General features: G+C 41.7%; 1 protein-coding gene across 1 annotated transcript in view; it reads left to right on the top strand.

Moving 5' to 3' along the window:
• Positions 1–15,144, top strand: part of zfyve9a (zinc finger, FYVE domain containing 9a) — a 175,941-nt gene that overhangs the window by 149,245 nt on the left and 11,552 nt on the right. The window contains exons 8-13 of the mRNA XM_068037133.1: positions 3,676–3,796; positions 7,886–8,008; positions 9,379–9,534; positions 9,859–10,083; positions 10,164–10,246; positions 11,926–12,030. Coding sequence (XP_067893234.1) covers positions 3,676–3,796; positions 7,886–8,008; positions 9,379–9,534; positions 9,859–10,083; positions 10,164–10,246; positions 11,926–12,030 — 813 coding nt within the window. The remainder of the gene's footprint in view (positions 1–3,675; positions 3,797–7,885; positions 8,009–9,378; positions 9,535–9,858; positions 10,084–10,163; positions 10,247–11,925; positions 12,031–15,144) is intronic.

The following is a 15,144-nucleotide window of genomic DNA, read 5'->3' as shown; positions in this document are numbered from 1 at the left end:
TTGGGTCATCGCACTTCCAATGTGTGTGACAATATCTTATGTGACTGTGACAAAGGTAAACTATTCCTCCCTATACTTCTCGACCTAATTGCAGCCTTTGATACAGTTGATCACACCATCCTCCTCCAACGTATCTCCACCATCATGCAACTGGGTGGGACTGCACTCGTTTGGTTCTAATCTATCGTAGCCAGAGAATCACCAGTAATGACCTTGCTTCCTGCTCCCACACCGTTATCTCTGGTGTCCTCCAAGGATCCATCGTTGACCCCCTCCCATTTTTCATTTACATGCTGCCCCTCGGCAACATCATTCGAAACAAAATGGTAGTTTCCACTTATATGCTGACAACACCCAGCTCTACCTCACCACCACCTCCCTTGACCCCTTCACTTTCCCTAAACTCTCAGACTACTTGTCTGACATACGGTACGAGATGAGCAGAAATTTCCTCCAGTTAAGTATTGGGAAGACTGAAGCTGTTGTCTTCAGTCCCTGCCACAGATTCTGCTCCCTAGCCACCAACTCCATCCCTCTCCCTGGTAATAGTCTGAGACAGAACCAGACTGTTAACAGCCTTTGTGTCATATTTGACCCCGAGATGGCACATCCGAGCCATCACTAGGACAGTCTATTTTCACCTCCATAATATCACCCAACTCTGCCCTGCCTCTGCTGATGAAACCCTGATCCATACTTTTGTTACCTCTAGACTTAACCATTCTAATGGACTCCTGGCTGGGCTCCCACGTTCTACTCTCTGTAAATGAGGTCATTCAAACACTGCTGCCAGTGTTCTAACTCACACCAAATCCCTTTCACCCATCACCCCTGTGCTTGCTGACCTATACTGGCTCCTGGTTAAGCAACACCTTGATTTTTAAAAAAATTCTCATCCTTGTTCTCAAATCCATTCATGGCCTCACCCCTCCCTATCTGTGTAATCCTCTGGCCCCACAACTCACCGAGATATCTGCATTCCTCTAGTTTCGACCTGTTGAGCATCCCTGCTTTTAATTGCTGCACCATTAGTGGCCGTGCCTTCAGCTGCCTGGGTCCTAAGCGCCGCAATTTCCTCCCTTAAACTTCTCTGCCTCTCTACCTCATTTCCCCCCTTTTAAGCACTTCTTAAAACCTACCTCTTTGACTAAACTTTTGGTCATCTGCCCTAACACATCCTTATGTGGCTCATTGCCATATATGTAATGCCCCTGTGAAGTGCCTTGCGACACTTAATTACATTAAAGGTGCTGTATAAATGCTAGTTGTTGTAGTGTCCCATTTTTCATGAAAGGTGCAGGGAAATCTCATCCTATTGAGTTTCTTCTGGAATTTTATTTGCACTTGTTGTAGTATCTCTTTTTCTCGCGGGGAACATAAAAACTGACTGTAAAAGTTTCCATATGTATGTGAAGAGCAAAAGATTGGTGAAGACAAATGTAGTTCCCTTACAGTCAGAAACAGGGGAATTTGTTATGGGGCATAAAGAAATGGCTAACCAAACAAAATGCATATTGGTTCTGTCTTAACAAAGGAGGACACAAATATCATACCAGATATGTTGGGGAACACAGGGCTTAGTGAGAGAGAGGAACTGAAAGAAATCAGTATTAGTATAGAAATGGTGTTGGGGAAATTGATGGGATTGAAGGCCGATAAATCCCCAGGGCCTGATGGTATGCATCCCAGAGTACTTAAGGAAGTGGTCCTAGAAATAGTGGATGTATTGGTGGTCATCTTCCAAGATTCTATAGACTCTGGAACAGTTCCTACAGATTGGAGGGTAGCTAATGTAATGCCACTATTTAAAAAGGGAGGTAGAGAGAAAGCAGGGAATTGTAGACCAGTCAGCCTGACGTCGGTAGTGGGGAAAATTCTAGAGTCCATTATCAAAGATTTTATAGCAGAGCATTTGGAGAACAGTGGTAGAATCGGGCAGAGTCAGCATGGGTTTACAAAAGGGAAATCATGCTTGACAAATCTTCTAGAATTCTTCAAGGATGTAACTAGTAGAGTTGATGAGGGAGAACCAGTGGATGTGGTTTATTTGGACTTTCAGAAGGCTTTCGACAAAGTCCCACATAAGAGATTAGCGTGTAAAATTAATGCGCATGAGATTGGGGGTAGTGTATTGCGATGGATAGAAAATTGGTTGGCAGACAGGAAACAAAGAGTAGGGATAAATGGGTCTTTTTCCAAATGGCAGGCAGTGACTAGTGGGATACCGCAGTGATCGGTGCTAGGACCCCAGCTATTCACAATTTACATTAATGATTTAGATGAGGGAACAAAATGTAATATCTCCAAATTTGCAGACGACACAAAACTGGGTGAGAGGGTGAGTTGTGAGGAGGATGCAGAGAGGCTTCAGGGTGATTTGAACAAGTTGAGAGAGTGGGCTAATGCATGGCAGATGCAGTATAATATGGATAAATGTGAGGTTATCCACTTTGGTAGCAAAAACAGGAAGGCAGATTATTATCTGAATGGCTATAAACAGAGAGGGGAATATGCAGCGAGACTGGGTGCTCTCGTACACCAGTCACTGAAGGTAAGCATGCAGGTGCAACAGGCGGTAAAAAAGGCAAATGGTATGTTGGCCTTCATCGCGAGAGGATTCGAGTACAGGAGTAGGGATGTGTTGCTATAGTTATACAGGGCCTTGGTGAGGCCACACCTGGAATATTGTGTGCAGTTTTGGTCTCCTTATCTGAGGAAGGATGTTCTTGCTATAGAGGGAGTGCAGCAAAGGTTTACCAGACTGATTCCTGGGATGGTGGGACTGACGTATGAGGAGAGATTGAGTCGGTTAGGATTATATTCGCTGGAGTTCAGAAGAGTGAGGGGGGATCTCATAGAAACCTATAAAATTCTAACAGGACTTGACGGGGGTAGATGCAGGAAGGATGTTCCCGATGGTGGGGGCGTCCAGAACCAGGGGTCATAGTCTAAGGATACGGGGTAAACCTTTCAGGACTGAGATGAGGAGAAATTTCTTCACCCAGAGAGTGGTGAGCCTGTGGAATTCGCCACCACAGAAAGCAGTTGAGGCCAAAACATTGTATGTTTTAAAGAAGGTGTTAGATATAGCTCTTGGGTCTAAAGGGATCAAAGGGTATGGGGCGAAAGCGGGAACAGGCTACTGAATTGGATGATCAGCATGATCACAGTGAATGGCGGAGCAGGCTCGAAGGGCTGAATGGCCTACTCCTGCTCTTATCTTCTATGTTAATATTTGTCCAGGAGACTTTGAGTGTTGCAGGACAAAGCAGCCCACTGCCTTTAAAGGGACCACGTCTATTGGATTATCCACATTGGCAAGCTGGATTTAAATGTAATATGTGGAGGATGTTTTGTTCAAAGAAGATAAACAAAGTAGCTCTCACTAATTGACGCACTATTGTGATATCTCATTTAACTGATCTAATGTTTGGGCAAGGGCGAGGAGAGAACAGCAAAAACTAAAATCAAACAACTGTCTCTTAATAAATTAGCTATTAATGTTTGTACTATGATGCTCTGAACTACTAAAACTATACAATGTAACATTTCTTCCTTTGCTCATTTTGTCCTATAAAATCTTTAAGTTCCCAGTGTAAGAAAGTAAATTTGTTTCAAATGTATGTCACTTGGTTCAGTTAATATGTGAGCCTTTTTAATTTAATTCTGTTATAGAATGTGGCTGAATCATCGACAGGTAGTACAGCTCAGATTGGCAGTCCCGTTGGAAGTTCAATTAATTTAGTCCCAAAAGATGGGCTCCCACCTATTCTTATCTCCACAGGTGTCAAAGGAGGTAAGTGTGGTTATACAAACAGCTATTTACTGATCTGATTCTTGCTTCTGTAGTCATCTTTGGAGCAAATTAGAATTGCAAACTACTATTCAATAAACCTCATTTCTGAGTTGTAAATACAGGTAGAATTATGTAAGCAAATACTTTGCTTATCATGTGACCTAGGGTTTGTTTTTTAAGTTTGTTTTTGCACCAGTGTGTTCACTTGCTACCTTGTATGTTGTTCTCGCTATGATTATATGAAAACTATCTTGAGTCTTCTAAAAGGCAGGACTGAGTGCTAAATATTCCTGGATACAAAGGGAAATGTTATGTTCTGGCCTGCAGCGAATTTGGAAGTGGGGAGATCATAAAACCGGGTGGGGGGTGTTGTTGGGAGGACCTGTGAACGGCCTTCTTGCCCTGCTGCCAATTGAGGGCCATTAACCCCAATTAAGGGCCTCAACCCGCCGCTGCAATTAGCTGTGCAGCGGGCGGCCTTCTCGCCGCACAGGAAGCACCACATGAGAGACTGTGCGGGCTGCTTCTTGGCTCCAGGTAAAGGGGGATCCCTTGTTAAAAGGCGCTGAGAGCCACACGCCCCTGCCCTAGTGACCTACCTGTGGGTTTGGGTCCAGCGCTGCTCCTGGGCCTCCAGTAGGTGCTCCTCCGGCAGCAGTCACTGCCTCTGCAGTGGAGCCGTTCAGTGGAAGAGCAGCCAGCCTCCAATTGGCTAACAGCTCTCCAAGGGCGGAACTTTCGGCAATGGGGTCCTTGAACCTGTGGAAGGCCTGCTGCTGTCCACCTACGTACCTGATTGGCTCCAGATTAGGTGGGCCTTCCGGAGAAGAGGCAACACAGGGTTCTTAACGACCTTTTCCCAGACATCAATACCCCCATCGCCAGCAAGGTGTTCGGGAAAGATAGGGAAGGAAAGAGGGGATGTACTAGAGGGGTCAAGGACATAATCTATTTGATCGCAGTTAAGAAACAATAGAGGTGCCATTGTACTACTGGCTGTATTCTAAAGGCCGCCAACTAGTGGGAAAGATATAGAGGAGCAAATTTATAGGGGAATTATAGAGGTGCAAGAACTCTAGTGTTGCGATTATGGAGGACTTGAGTTATTCTAATATAGACTGGTATAATAGTGTAAAGGGCAGAGAGGGAGAAGAGTTTCTGAAGTGTGTTCAGGAGAATTTTCTTGAGCAGTATGTTTCTGGCCCAATGAGGAAGAAGGCATTGCTGGATCTGGTTCTGGGGAGTGAGATGGGTCAAGTGGATCACCTGTCAGGGGAACAATGATCATGGTATCATAAGCTTTAGATTAGCTATGGAAAAGGACAAGGAGCAACCTAGAGTAAAAATACTTAATTGGAGGAGGGCAATTTCAGTGGGTTGAGAATGGACCTGTCCGGGTAAATTGGAATGAAAGGTTTGCAGGCAAAACTATAATGGAACATTGGGTTTCCTTTACAGAGGTGATGGTTGGGATACAGTCAAGTTACATTCCCACGAGGTGGAATGATAGTGCAATCAAAGCCAGAGATCCCTGAATGATGAAAGAGGCAGAGAGTAAGATGAAGCAGAAAAGGGGTGCGTATGACAGATGATGAGTGAAAACCAGGCTGATTATAGAAAGTTCAGAAAGGAAGTGGAAAAAGGAAATGACAGGCAGAGAGAGTATGAGAAGAGAATGGCAGCTAACAAAGGGGAATCCAAAAGTCTTCTATAGGCATATAAAAAATGAAAGGGGAGTAAGAGGAGGGGTAGGGCTGATTAGGGATCAAAAAGGGGAATCTATGCATGAAGATAGACGGCATGTCTGAGGTGCTAAATGAATACTTGCATTTATCTTTACCAATGAAGAAGATGCTGTCAGTGTCATAGTGAATGAGGAGGTAGTTGAGATACTGAATGGGCTAAAAATTGATAAAGAAGAGACATTCAAAAGGCTGGCTGTATTTAAAGCTGATAAGTCACCAGGATTGGATGGGATGCATCTGAGAATGCTGAGAGAAGTAAGAATGGAAATTGCGGAGGCACTGGCCATAACCTTCCAATCCTCCTTCGATACTGGGGTGGTGCCAGAGGACTGGAGAATTGCAAATGTTAGCACCTTTGTTCGAAAAAGGGTGCAAGGATAAACTCAGCAACTACAGGTCAGTCAGTTTAACCTTGGTGGTGGGGAAAGCTTTTAGAAATGATAATCTGGGACAAAATTAACTGTCACTTGGACGAGTGTGGATTACTTAATGAAATCCAGCATGGACTTATTAAGGGCAAATTGTGTTTAACCAACTTGATTGAGTTTTTTGATGACGCAACAGAGAAGTTTGATGAGGGTAATGCGATTGATGTGGTCTGAATGGACTTCCAAAATGCCAAATAATAGGCCTGCCAGAAAGTTGAAGCCTATGGAATAAAAGGGTTAGTGGCAGCATGGATATGAAGTTGGCTGAGTGACAGAAAACAGAAGATAGTGGTGAAAAGTTGTTTTACAGACTGGAGGAAGGTATACAATGGGGTTCTTCAGGAATCTGTATTAGGACCACTGCTTTTCTATTGTTTGTTTTTATTTATTAATGACTTGGACATGGGTGTGCAGGGCACAATTTCCAAATTTGCAGATGACACAAAACTTGGAAGTATTGTGAACTGTGAGCAGGATAGTGACGGACTTCAGGAGGACATAGATAAGTTGAATGGGCGGACATGTGGCAGGTGAAATTTAATGCAGGGAAGTGTGAAGTGATGCATTTTGGTATGAAGAATGAGGAGAGGCAATATAAACTAAAGGGTACAATTCTAAAGGGGGGTGCTAGAATAGAGACCTTGAGAGTATATGTGCACAAATCGTTGAAAGTGGCAGGGCAGATTGAGAGAGTGGTTAAAATGGTGTACAGGATCCTAGACTTTATAAATAGAGGCATAGAGTACAAAAGCAAGGGAGTTATGCTGAACCTTAAAACACTGGTTTGGCCTCAACCTGAGTATTGTGAGCAATTCTGGGCACTGCACTTTGGGAAGGATGTGAAGGCTTTAGAGAGAGTGCACTAAAGATTTACTAGAATGGTTCCAGACATGAGGTATTTCAGTTACTTGGATAGGTTGGAGAAGCTTTGTTCTTCTTGGTGAAGAGAAGGTTGATTGAGAGGGAATTTGATTGATGTGCTCAAAATCATGAGGGCTGGTTCCCATTGGTGGAAGGGTCGAGAACTAGAGGACATAGATTTAAACTGATTGGCAAAAGAACCAAAGGTGACATGAATTAAACCTTTTTTATGCAGCAAGTGATTAAGAACTGGAATGCACTGTCTGGGAGTGTGGTGAAGGCAGATTCAATTGTGGCTTTCAAAAGGAACTTGGATAAGCATCTGACAAGAAAATATTTGCAGGGCTATGGGGAAAGGGTCGGGGAGTGGGTCTAGCTAAATTGCTCTTGCAGAGAGCTGGCACAGACTCAATGAGCTGAATGGCCTCTTCCTGTGCTGTTATGATTCTGTGATTTCAAGTTGAAGTTATTGTACAGACCTTAATGCGCAAATGCCATCTGTCATGTTCTTATATTTAACAGACTCTGTTTATCTCATGCTGCAATGCATGTGCTTCCTAGATTTTCTCAGTAGCACACTCCAAAGAATAAACTGCATTAAGATTCCAGTTGTGTTTGAGAATCTGCATGCTGCTAAGAAGTCCACACAGGAAGAATTTTGGTTTTCCAAATATGGAGTTCATATTCTCTCCCACCCAGGGATGTGCCTCATTGAGCAAAGTTTAGAGAGCTTTGGAATGGGTTGGCAAGATCCACGTGCGTATAGGGTAATGATGGAATGTAGCTAGTTAAACTAGTGCAACCTATTGCAAAATAGTCTGAACCATTGACTTGGTTTTGAACTTTCTTTGCTAAGGTTTCATTTTAAAACTGCCTCAATCCTGTAGATACCACCTCCTTTTCTCCCTGCTCCCCCACCACTTCTGAGTCATGTATTTTTGCAGCTGCGGGAGGGGAGAAATAAAGAGTATTAAGTCAATTAATTGTGTGAAACACCAACACTTGTGAGAGAACTGGTCAGATTCTTAAAAATTGTAAATTTATTTTTGTGCTAGATTATGCAGTAGAGGAACAACCCTCACAGATCTCTCTCATGCTGCAGTTGGAAGAAGGAGGTCCTGACCCTCTAGTTTTTGTATTAAATGCCAACTTGCTTGTTATGGTCAAACTTGTCAACTGTAAGTAATGTATTTTCATTTCTCTCATATGACTAAACCTTCAGACTGGTTTATAACTTGTTAGAAATAAACTTTTCAACTAAATAAAATCTGGAATCAAAAAAATCAAAACCTAAAGCTATAATTAAATGAAATGGGACTGGATAAGGTTCTGACTCCTGGGGTGACTTTTTTTTTTGTTGTCTTTATGTACTTCAGAATCTTCACTACTGCATAAAAAGTTGGAAATCCACATTCCATTACTTGATATTTATCTTCAGTTGTTTTGATTTAGAATTTACCTGCCAGTGAGGCAACAATGCTAAAATTAGCCCTTCAAAGCTGCAAACTCACAAAATTCAAACAGGATAACAGCTAAGAAAATTTTAGTGCAGATGGGGCTGAGTTGTCTGGACTTCAAGGGTTGATTGCTGGACTAGGAACTCCATGTGGTCCATGAGCTACAGTTTGGATACTTCTGTATGTAGTGTTGCATCTGATGACCATATACTAAAGGTTTAATTCATTCTGTTATTTGAGATTAAAAGGCCAACAGATTTTTGTTCTTGCCTTTGTTTTCTGTTCTAGCCAGAGATTTCACTTTTTCTCCTGTCAGCTAGAATTCTGGTTTCAATTATGAAAATCCTGCCCCATGTTTAGCTTTTTGCAAAGTAGTCTATACAATTTGTGCTGGGTGCTTAGGTTAGTTTGAACATGTGTTACGGACAGTAAACTGGTTAGAAATTACACAGATTTTGACTGCTTCCAAATATCAATCTTGACCCTCTTTTTCTGCTTCTGTATTGGTTGCTCTGAACTGGAGCTATTTTATATATGTGGTTCATGTGCTTTATAAAATACCATAGGAAAAAAGTGTGCAAATGCACGGATATATTTCTCAAAGTAAAGCATCAAAAATGATTGAAAGAAGAACAGTGTGTACCATTACTTTCCAACCACTGTCCCCTTTAGTTGAGTATAAAATTAGACTGGTCCGAAAATATAGGATAACTAGAGCATGTAGGAATGATTAGGAGCTTAGTATTTTTATGATTTGGGTACTGGCGATAGTAATAATTACTGAGGTAACCTCAATGTTGTTGGAAAAATAATACTTGCCTGTATACAGTCCTTGTCCCTTTGTCACTTGCCCCCATGTTTAACTTTTTGCCAAGTAGTAAGCTAAACAGTTTGTGCTATATGCTTTGGTTAATTTTTTTTAATAGTACTATTTTCTGCAATTTAGAACTAAGTAAATTGCAGAGCTTTACATTTTTGAAATTTAAAAAAAAATCATTTGTACTCATTTACTGCTGATCAAGGCAAATGTATCTGATAACCATAACTTTTACAATCATAAATGGAAAATTTAACGCAATGTATTTTCTCAGATGTAAACAGGAAGTGTTGGTCCTTCACCACAAAGGGAATGCATGCTGTGGGGCAGGCAGAGGTAGTCATCCTCTTGCAGTGTTTACCTGATGAGAAATGCATCCCGAAGGACATCTTCAATCACTGCATACAGCTTTATCAGGATGCCCTGGCAGGTATAATCAAATGACCTAGACACATTCCCACTAATGGGTTGATTGTAATAAACTGAATTTTGTGCCAGGACATGTATCCTAGCATATTTGAGAACATGTGATCTCCATTAGAGAGTGTTCCTGCAGAGCAGCAATCTAGTGCATAATTTAGTTCAACTTCTTTTGATAGAAGTCTTTTTGTTAAGTTGTATGTAGTCAGCATAATTTAATATTGAAAATCTCCACTCTTTTTGTATTTACAAAGTGTGTATAGATGCAACTTAAACTGCCTCCTACTACATAGTAATTTCAGTTTACAACTTGATATTGTGCTTCTGTTTATAGGTAATGTGGTAGGAGACTTGGGTCATTCCTTCTTTACCCAGAGTTTTCTTGGCAGTAGGGAACACGGTGGATTCCTGTATGTTACAGCTACCTTTCAGTCCCTGCAGGACCTGGTGCTTCCCAACCCGCCTTACCTGTTTGGCATTCTAATTCAGAAATGGGAAACTCCTTGGGCTAAGGTTTTCCCCATCCGCCTTATGCTACGCCTTGGAGCAGAATATAGATGTGAGTAATGAAGCATAGATTATCAGCTAATTCAGGTAAGAATTGAAGTGGTATCTTATGATGAGTACTTTCTTTTGCAGTTTATCCATGTCCATTGTTCAGTGTGCGTTTTCGTAAACCTCTGTTTGGGGAGACTGGACATACGATTATGAACCTACTTGCGGTGAGTTGTTCATGGGCCTATTCTAGGACAAGGTCTTTGCCTTACTTCCCTTGAAAAATGTGGTGATCATTATGTACAAAATTATAGGAATAATTTGCTAGGATAATAAATTTTCACAATGCCTATGATAATTTGAATGTTGCAAAAACGAGTATGTATTTATAGTTTAAAACTCCCTTTTATCCTCTGCTTCCAGCACTTGTTTAGTTAAGCAAGAATTATCTAAAAATCTTATAAACTAACAAAAAGTTATAAGAGCCAACTCATTGTGATAATTGTCCATCTGATGTCATTTTCTGACACACAGCACTCAGTCAATTGCTGATAATGGAAATGGGTTCATATTAGGTCACTTCTTTGAGAGTGTTTTTTAAACTTTAATTTGTAAAGTTTACCAGATGCTTTGTATATATAACCAATCTTTTAAAACACTGTAGTTGGTGAATGTGTTGGAAAGGGTAAGATGGTAAGTTTTTAAAATTGTATATTTGGGATGGCATGGTGCGGTGGTCATAAAGTAGAGCAGGTGGTAAATATGCATGTGGTGTAAGTATTGGTGAGGATTATAGAACAGCATTTTTCACACGAGAGCTCCATGACCTACACGGCTATAAACTGAGAGAGGGGAATATACAACGAGACCTGAGTGTTCTTGTACCTGGGTGTTCTCGCTGAAGGTAAGCATGCAGGTCCAACAGGTGGTAAAAAAGGCAAATGGTATGTTGGCCTTCATAGTGAGAGGATTCGAGTATAGAAGCAGGGATGTCTTGCTGCAATTATACAGGGCCTTGGTGAGGCCACACCTGGAATATTGTGTGCAGTTTTGGTCTCCTTATCTGAGGAAGGATGTTCTTGCTATAGAGGGAGTGCAGTGAAGGTTTACCAGACTGATTCCTGGGATGGCAGGACTGGCGTATGAGGAGAGATTGAGTCGGTTAGGATTATATTCGCTGGAGTTCAGAAGAGTGAGGGGGGATCTCCAAGAAACCTATAAAGTTCTAACAGGACTTGACAGGGTAGATGCAGGAAGGATGCTCCCAATGGTGGGAGAATTCAGAACTAGGGGTCAAAGTCTAAGGATACGGGGTAAACCATTCAGGACTGAGATGAGGAGAAATTTCTTCACCCGGAGAGTGGTGAGCCTGTGGAATTCGCTACCACAGAAAGCAGTTGAGGCCAAAACATTGTATGCTTTCAAGAAGGAGTTAGAAGGCGAAAGCGGGAACAAAGAATATTGGGCGAAAGCGGGAACAGGTTACTGAGTTGGATGGCGGAGCAGGCTCGAAGGGCCAAATGGCCTACTCCTCCTATTTTCTATGTCCATGACCTGGTGGACTGCTATTCTCTAGTAAATACTGATTTTTAAATCTATATTCATAGATGTCCAGTGTCCAGTCGGGGTTTAGGTCTAGGTTGACTATTTACATGTGTGTTTCTGAAAGGTTGTCATAGGATTTTATACTACGAAGGGTTTCTTCTCAACAATTGTAAGGTGTGCTGTTCAGAATGATATTTGTACTTTTCTGTTCATTTCATTGGATGCTATTGCAGCAGTAGTTTATGGTAGTTTCATTATATCTGGATTTTCTTTTGAAGTGCATAAGTGTTAACAATGAATTATTTATTTTGAAATATACTGTTACTATATTAATATTGTACTGATAAAGCTCTTCATTCAGGATTTCAGGAATTATCAGTACAAACTACCAGTAGTGCAGGGGCTTCTTGTGGACATGGAAGTGAGGAAGACATGTATCAACGTCCCCAGCAATCGATACAATGAGGTACAATATCTGGATTACCTGAAACCTGATAGTGACGAACATATTTTAAGTGTGCTAAATACAGATCAGGAGCAGAAACTATTTTCCCTCTCCTCCCCCTAAAAGTCCAAGGATATTGTGGATAATTATAGTGCCTCTTCCACAGCACATGCTGAGATTAACTGTTTACAGATCTCTTCCGTATGGTTCAGTATTATGCTATGCAAGTCGATTAAACTCTTTTCACAAATCTCAAACTACCTTCTGGATGGGACAGTGGAGATGATACTGGGGTCTTTCAAGAGGCAGCTAGTTGCTATGATAGGAGAGCACCAGATTTCTTTGTAAGGATGGGTTCAATATCCTTCTCATCTGTTCTCTTTGAATATCCAGTAGTAATTTCTCTTAGAGATGTGTGTAGAACACAAAGCCTATAATTCTAAAGGAGAGAGGGAAAGCATTGTGAATTAACATATCCTGGGACAAAGTAAAAGGCAAATTATGATCTAGGAAGCAAAGAAAAAATACCTGTTAGGATTTGCATCACTGTTTATGAAAATTATAAAGTGATCAGTGGTTGTTGTAATTAAATGATCAGTGTGGCAGGTTTTTGCAGTTCAGGTTGATCTATAAAATGATTAATTCCACTAAACCTAGAAGCGGCAGTCAAGTGTGATGATATAACCAAGTTTTCCTATCCGTCAAAATACTACGCAATGCTGCATGTTGCCCCCTTGTATTCTGTTTAGAAACTCCTTCTGGATCACTTGTGATCAGTGCTGATCTCAAGGGTGTGTTTTTAAATATTTGATAGTTTATGTAATTTATTAAATTGTTACAGCTTCATACTTTATTCTTGGATAGCGTTAAGTCTTGGAATGTCATTTATCATGTGAGAGTTTGGGACAGTCAGTTTTTTTTCTAGATTTCAGATATGTGTAAGGACACAATTTTTAAAAAAAAAAAACCCCATATAAACCTTTAGGCCCCACCTGGAGTATTGCATCCATTTCTGGTCACCACACTTCAGGAAGGATGAGAGGGTGCAGAGGAGATTTACCAGAATGGTTCCAGGGATAGGGGATTTTAGTTACAAGGTTAGGTTGGAAAAGTTGGAGTTGTTCTCCTTTAGAATAAAGGAGATTGCGGGGAGATTTAGAAACGTAGAAAATAGGAGCAGGAGTAGGCCATTCGGCCCTTCAAGCCTGCTCCGCTATTCATTATGATCATGGCTGATCATCCAACTCAGTAGCCTGTTCTAGCTTTCACCCCATACCCTTTGATCCCTTTAGACCCAAGAGCTATATCTAACTCCTTCTTGAAAACATACAATGTTTTGGCCTCAACTGCTTTCTGTGGTAGCGAGTTCCACAGGCTCACCACTCTCTGGGTGAAGAAATTTCTCCTCATCTCGGTCCTGAAAGGTTTACCCTGTATCCTTAGACTATGACCCCTGGTTCTGAACTCCCCCACCATTGGGAGCATCCTTCCTGCAACTACCCTGTCACGTCCTGTTAGAATTGTATAGGTTTCTATGAGATCCCTCCCTCAGTCTTCTGAACTCCAGCAAATATACTCCTAACCGACTCAATCTCTCCTCATACGTCAGTCCCGCCATCCTAGGAATCAGTCTGGTAAACCTTCACTGCACTCCCTCTATAGCAAGAACATCCTTCCTCAGATAAGGAGACCAAAACTGCACACAATATTCCAGGTGTGGCCTCACCAAGGCCCTGTATAATTGCAGCAAGACAGCCCTGCTTCTGTACTCGAATCCTCTCGCTATGAAGGTCAACATACCATTTGTCTTTTTTACCGCCTGTTGCACTTGCATGCTTACCTTCAGCGACTAGTGTACGAGAACAACCAGGTCTCGCTGCATATTCCCCTCTCTCAGTTTATAGCCGTTCAGATAATCTGCCTTCCTGTTTTTGCTACCAAAGTGGATAACCTCACATTTATCCACATTATGCTGCATCTGCCATGCATTAGCCCACTCTTTCAACCTGTCCAAATAACCCTGAAGCCTCTCTGCATCCTCCTCACAACTCACCCTCCCACCCAGTTTTGTGTCATCTGCAAATTTGGAGATATTACATTTAGTTCCCTCATCTAAATCATATTGTGAATAGTTGGGGTGATAGCACCGATCCCTGCGGTACCCCACTGGTCACTGCCTGCCATTCAGAGAAAAACCCATTTATCCCTACTCTTTGTTTACTGTCCGCCAACCAGTTTTCTATCAATCGCAGTACACTACCCCCAATCCCATGCGCTTTAATTTTACATGCTAATCTCTTACGTGGGACTTTGCCTTCTGAAAATCCAAATAAACCACATCCACTGGCTCCCCCTCATCAACTCTACTAGTTACATCCTCGAAGAATTCTAGTAGATTTGTCAAGCATGATTTCCCTTTCATAAATCCATGCTGACTCTGCCCGATTCTACCAATGTTCTCTAAGTGCTCTGCTATAAAATCTTTGATAATGGACTCTAGAATTTCCCCCACTACTGACGTCAAGCTGACTGGTCTATGATTCCCTGCTTTCTCTAGTGGGGTTACATTAGCTACCCTCCAACCTGTAGGAACTGTTCCAGAGTCTATAGAATCTTGGAAGATGACCACCAATGCATCCACTATTTCTAGGGCCACTTCCTTAAGTACTGTGGGATGCAGATCATCAGGCCCTGGGGATTTATTGGCATTCAATCCCATCAATTTCCCCAACATCATTTCTCTACTAATACTAATTTCTTTCAGTTCCTCTCTCTCACTAAGCCCTGTGTTCCCCAACATTCCTGGTGTGATATTTGTGTCCTCCTTTGTTAAGACGGAACCAAAGTATGCATTTAGTTGGTCAGCCATTTCTTTATTCCCCATAATAAATTCCCCTGTTTCTAACTGTAAGGGACCTACATTTGTCTTCACCAATCTTTTTCTCTTCACATACATATAGAAACTTTTACAGTCAGTTTTTATGTTCCCCGCAAGCTTGCTCTTGTACTCTATTTTCCCCTTCTTAATCAATCCCTTGGTCCTCCTTTGCTGAATTCTAAACTGCTCCCAATCCTCAGGTCTGTTGTTTTTCCTGGCAAATTTATATGTCTCTTCCTTGAATCTAATGCTATCTC

Source organism: Heterodontus francisci, chromosome 8, assembly GCF_036365525.1.
Source record: "Heterodontus francisci isolate sHetFra1 chromosome 8, sHetFra1.hap1, whole genome shotgun sequence".
In the NCBI taxonomy this organism is placed as follows: domain Eukaryota; kingdom Metazoa; phylum Chordata; class Chondrichthyes; order Heterodontiformes; family Heterodontidae; genus Heterodontus; species Heterodontus francisci.
Note: the sequence above shows the minus strand (reverse complement) of the source record. Positions and strands in the feature narration are given on the sequence as shown.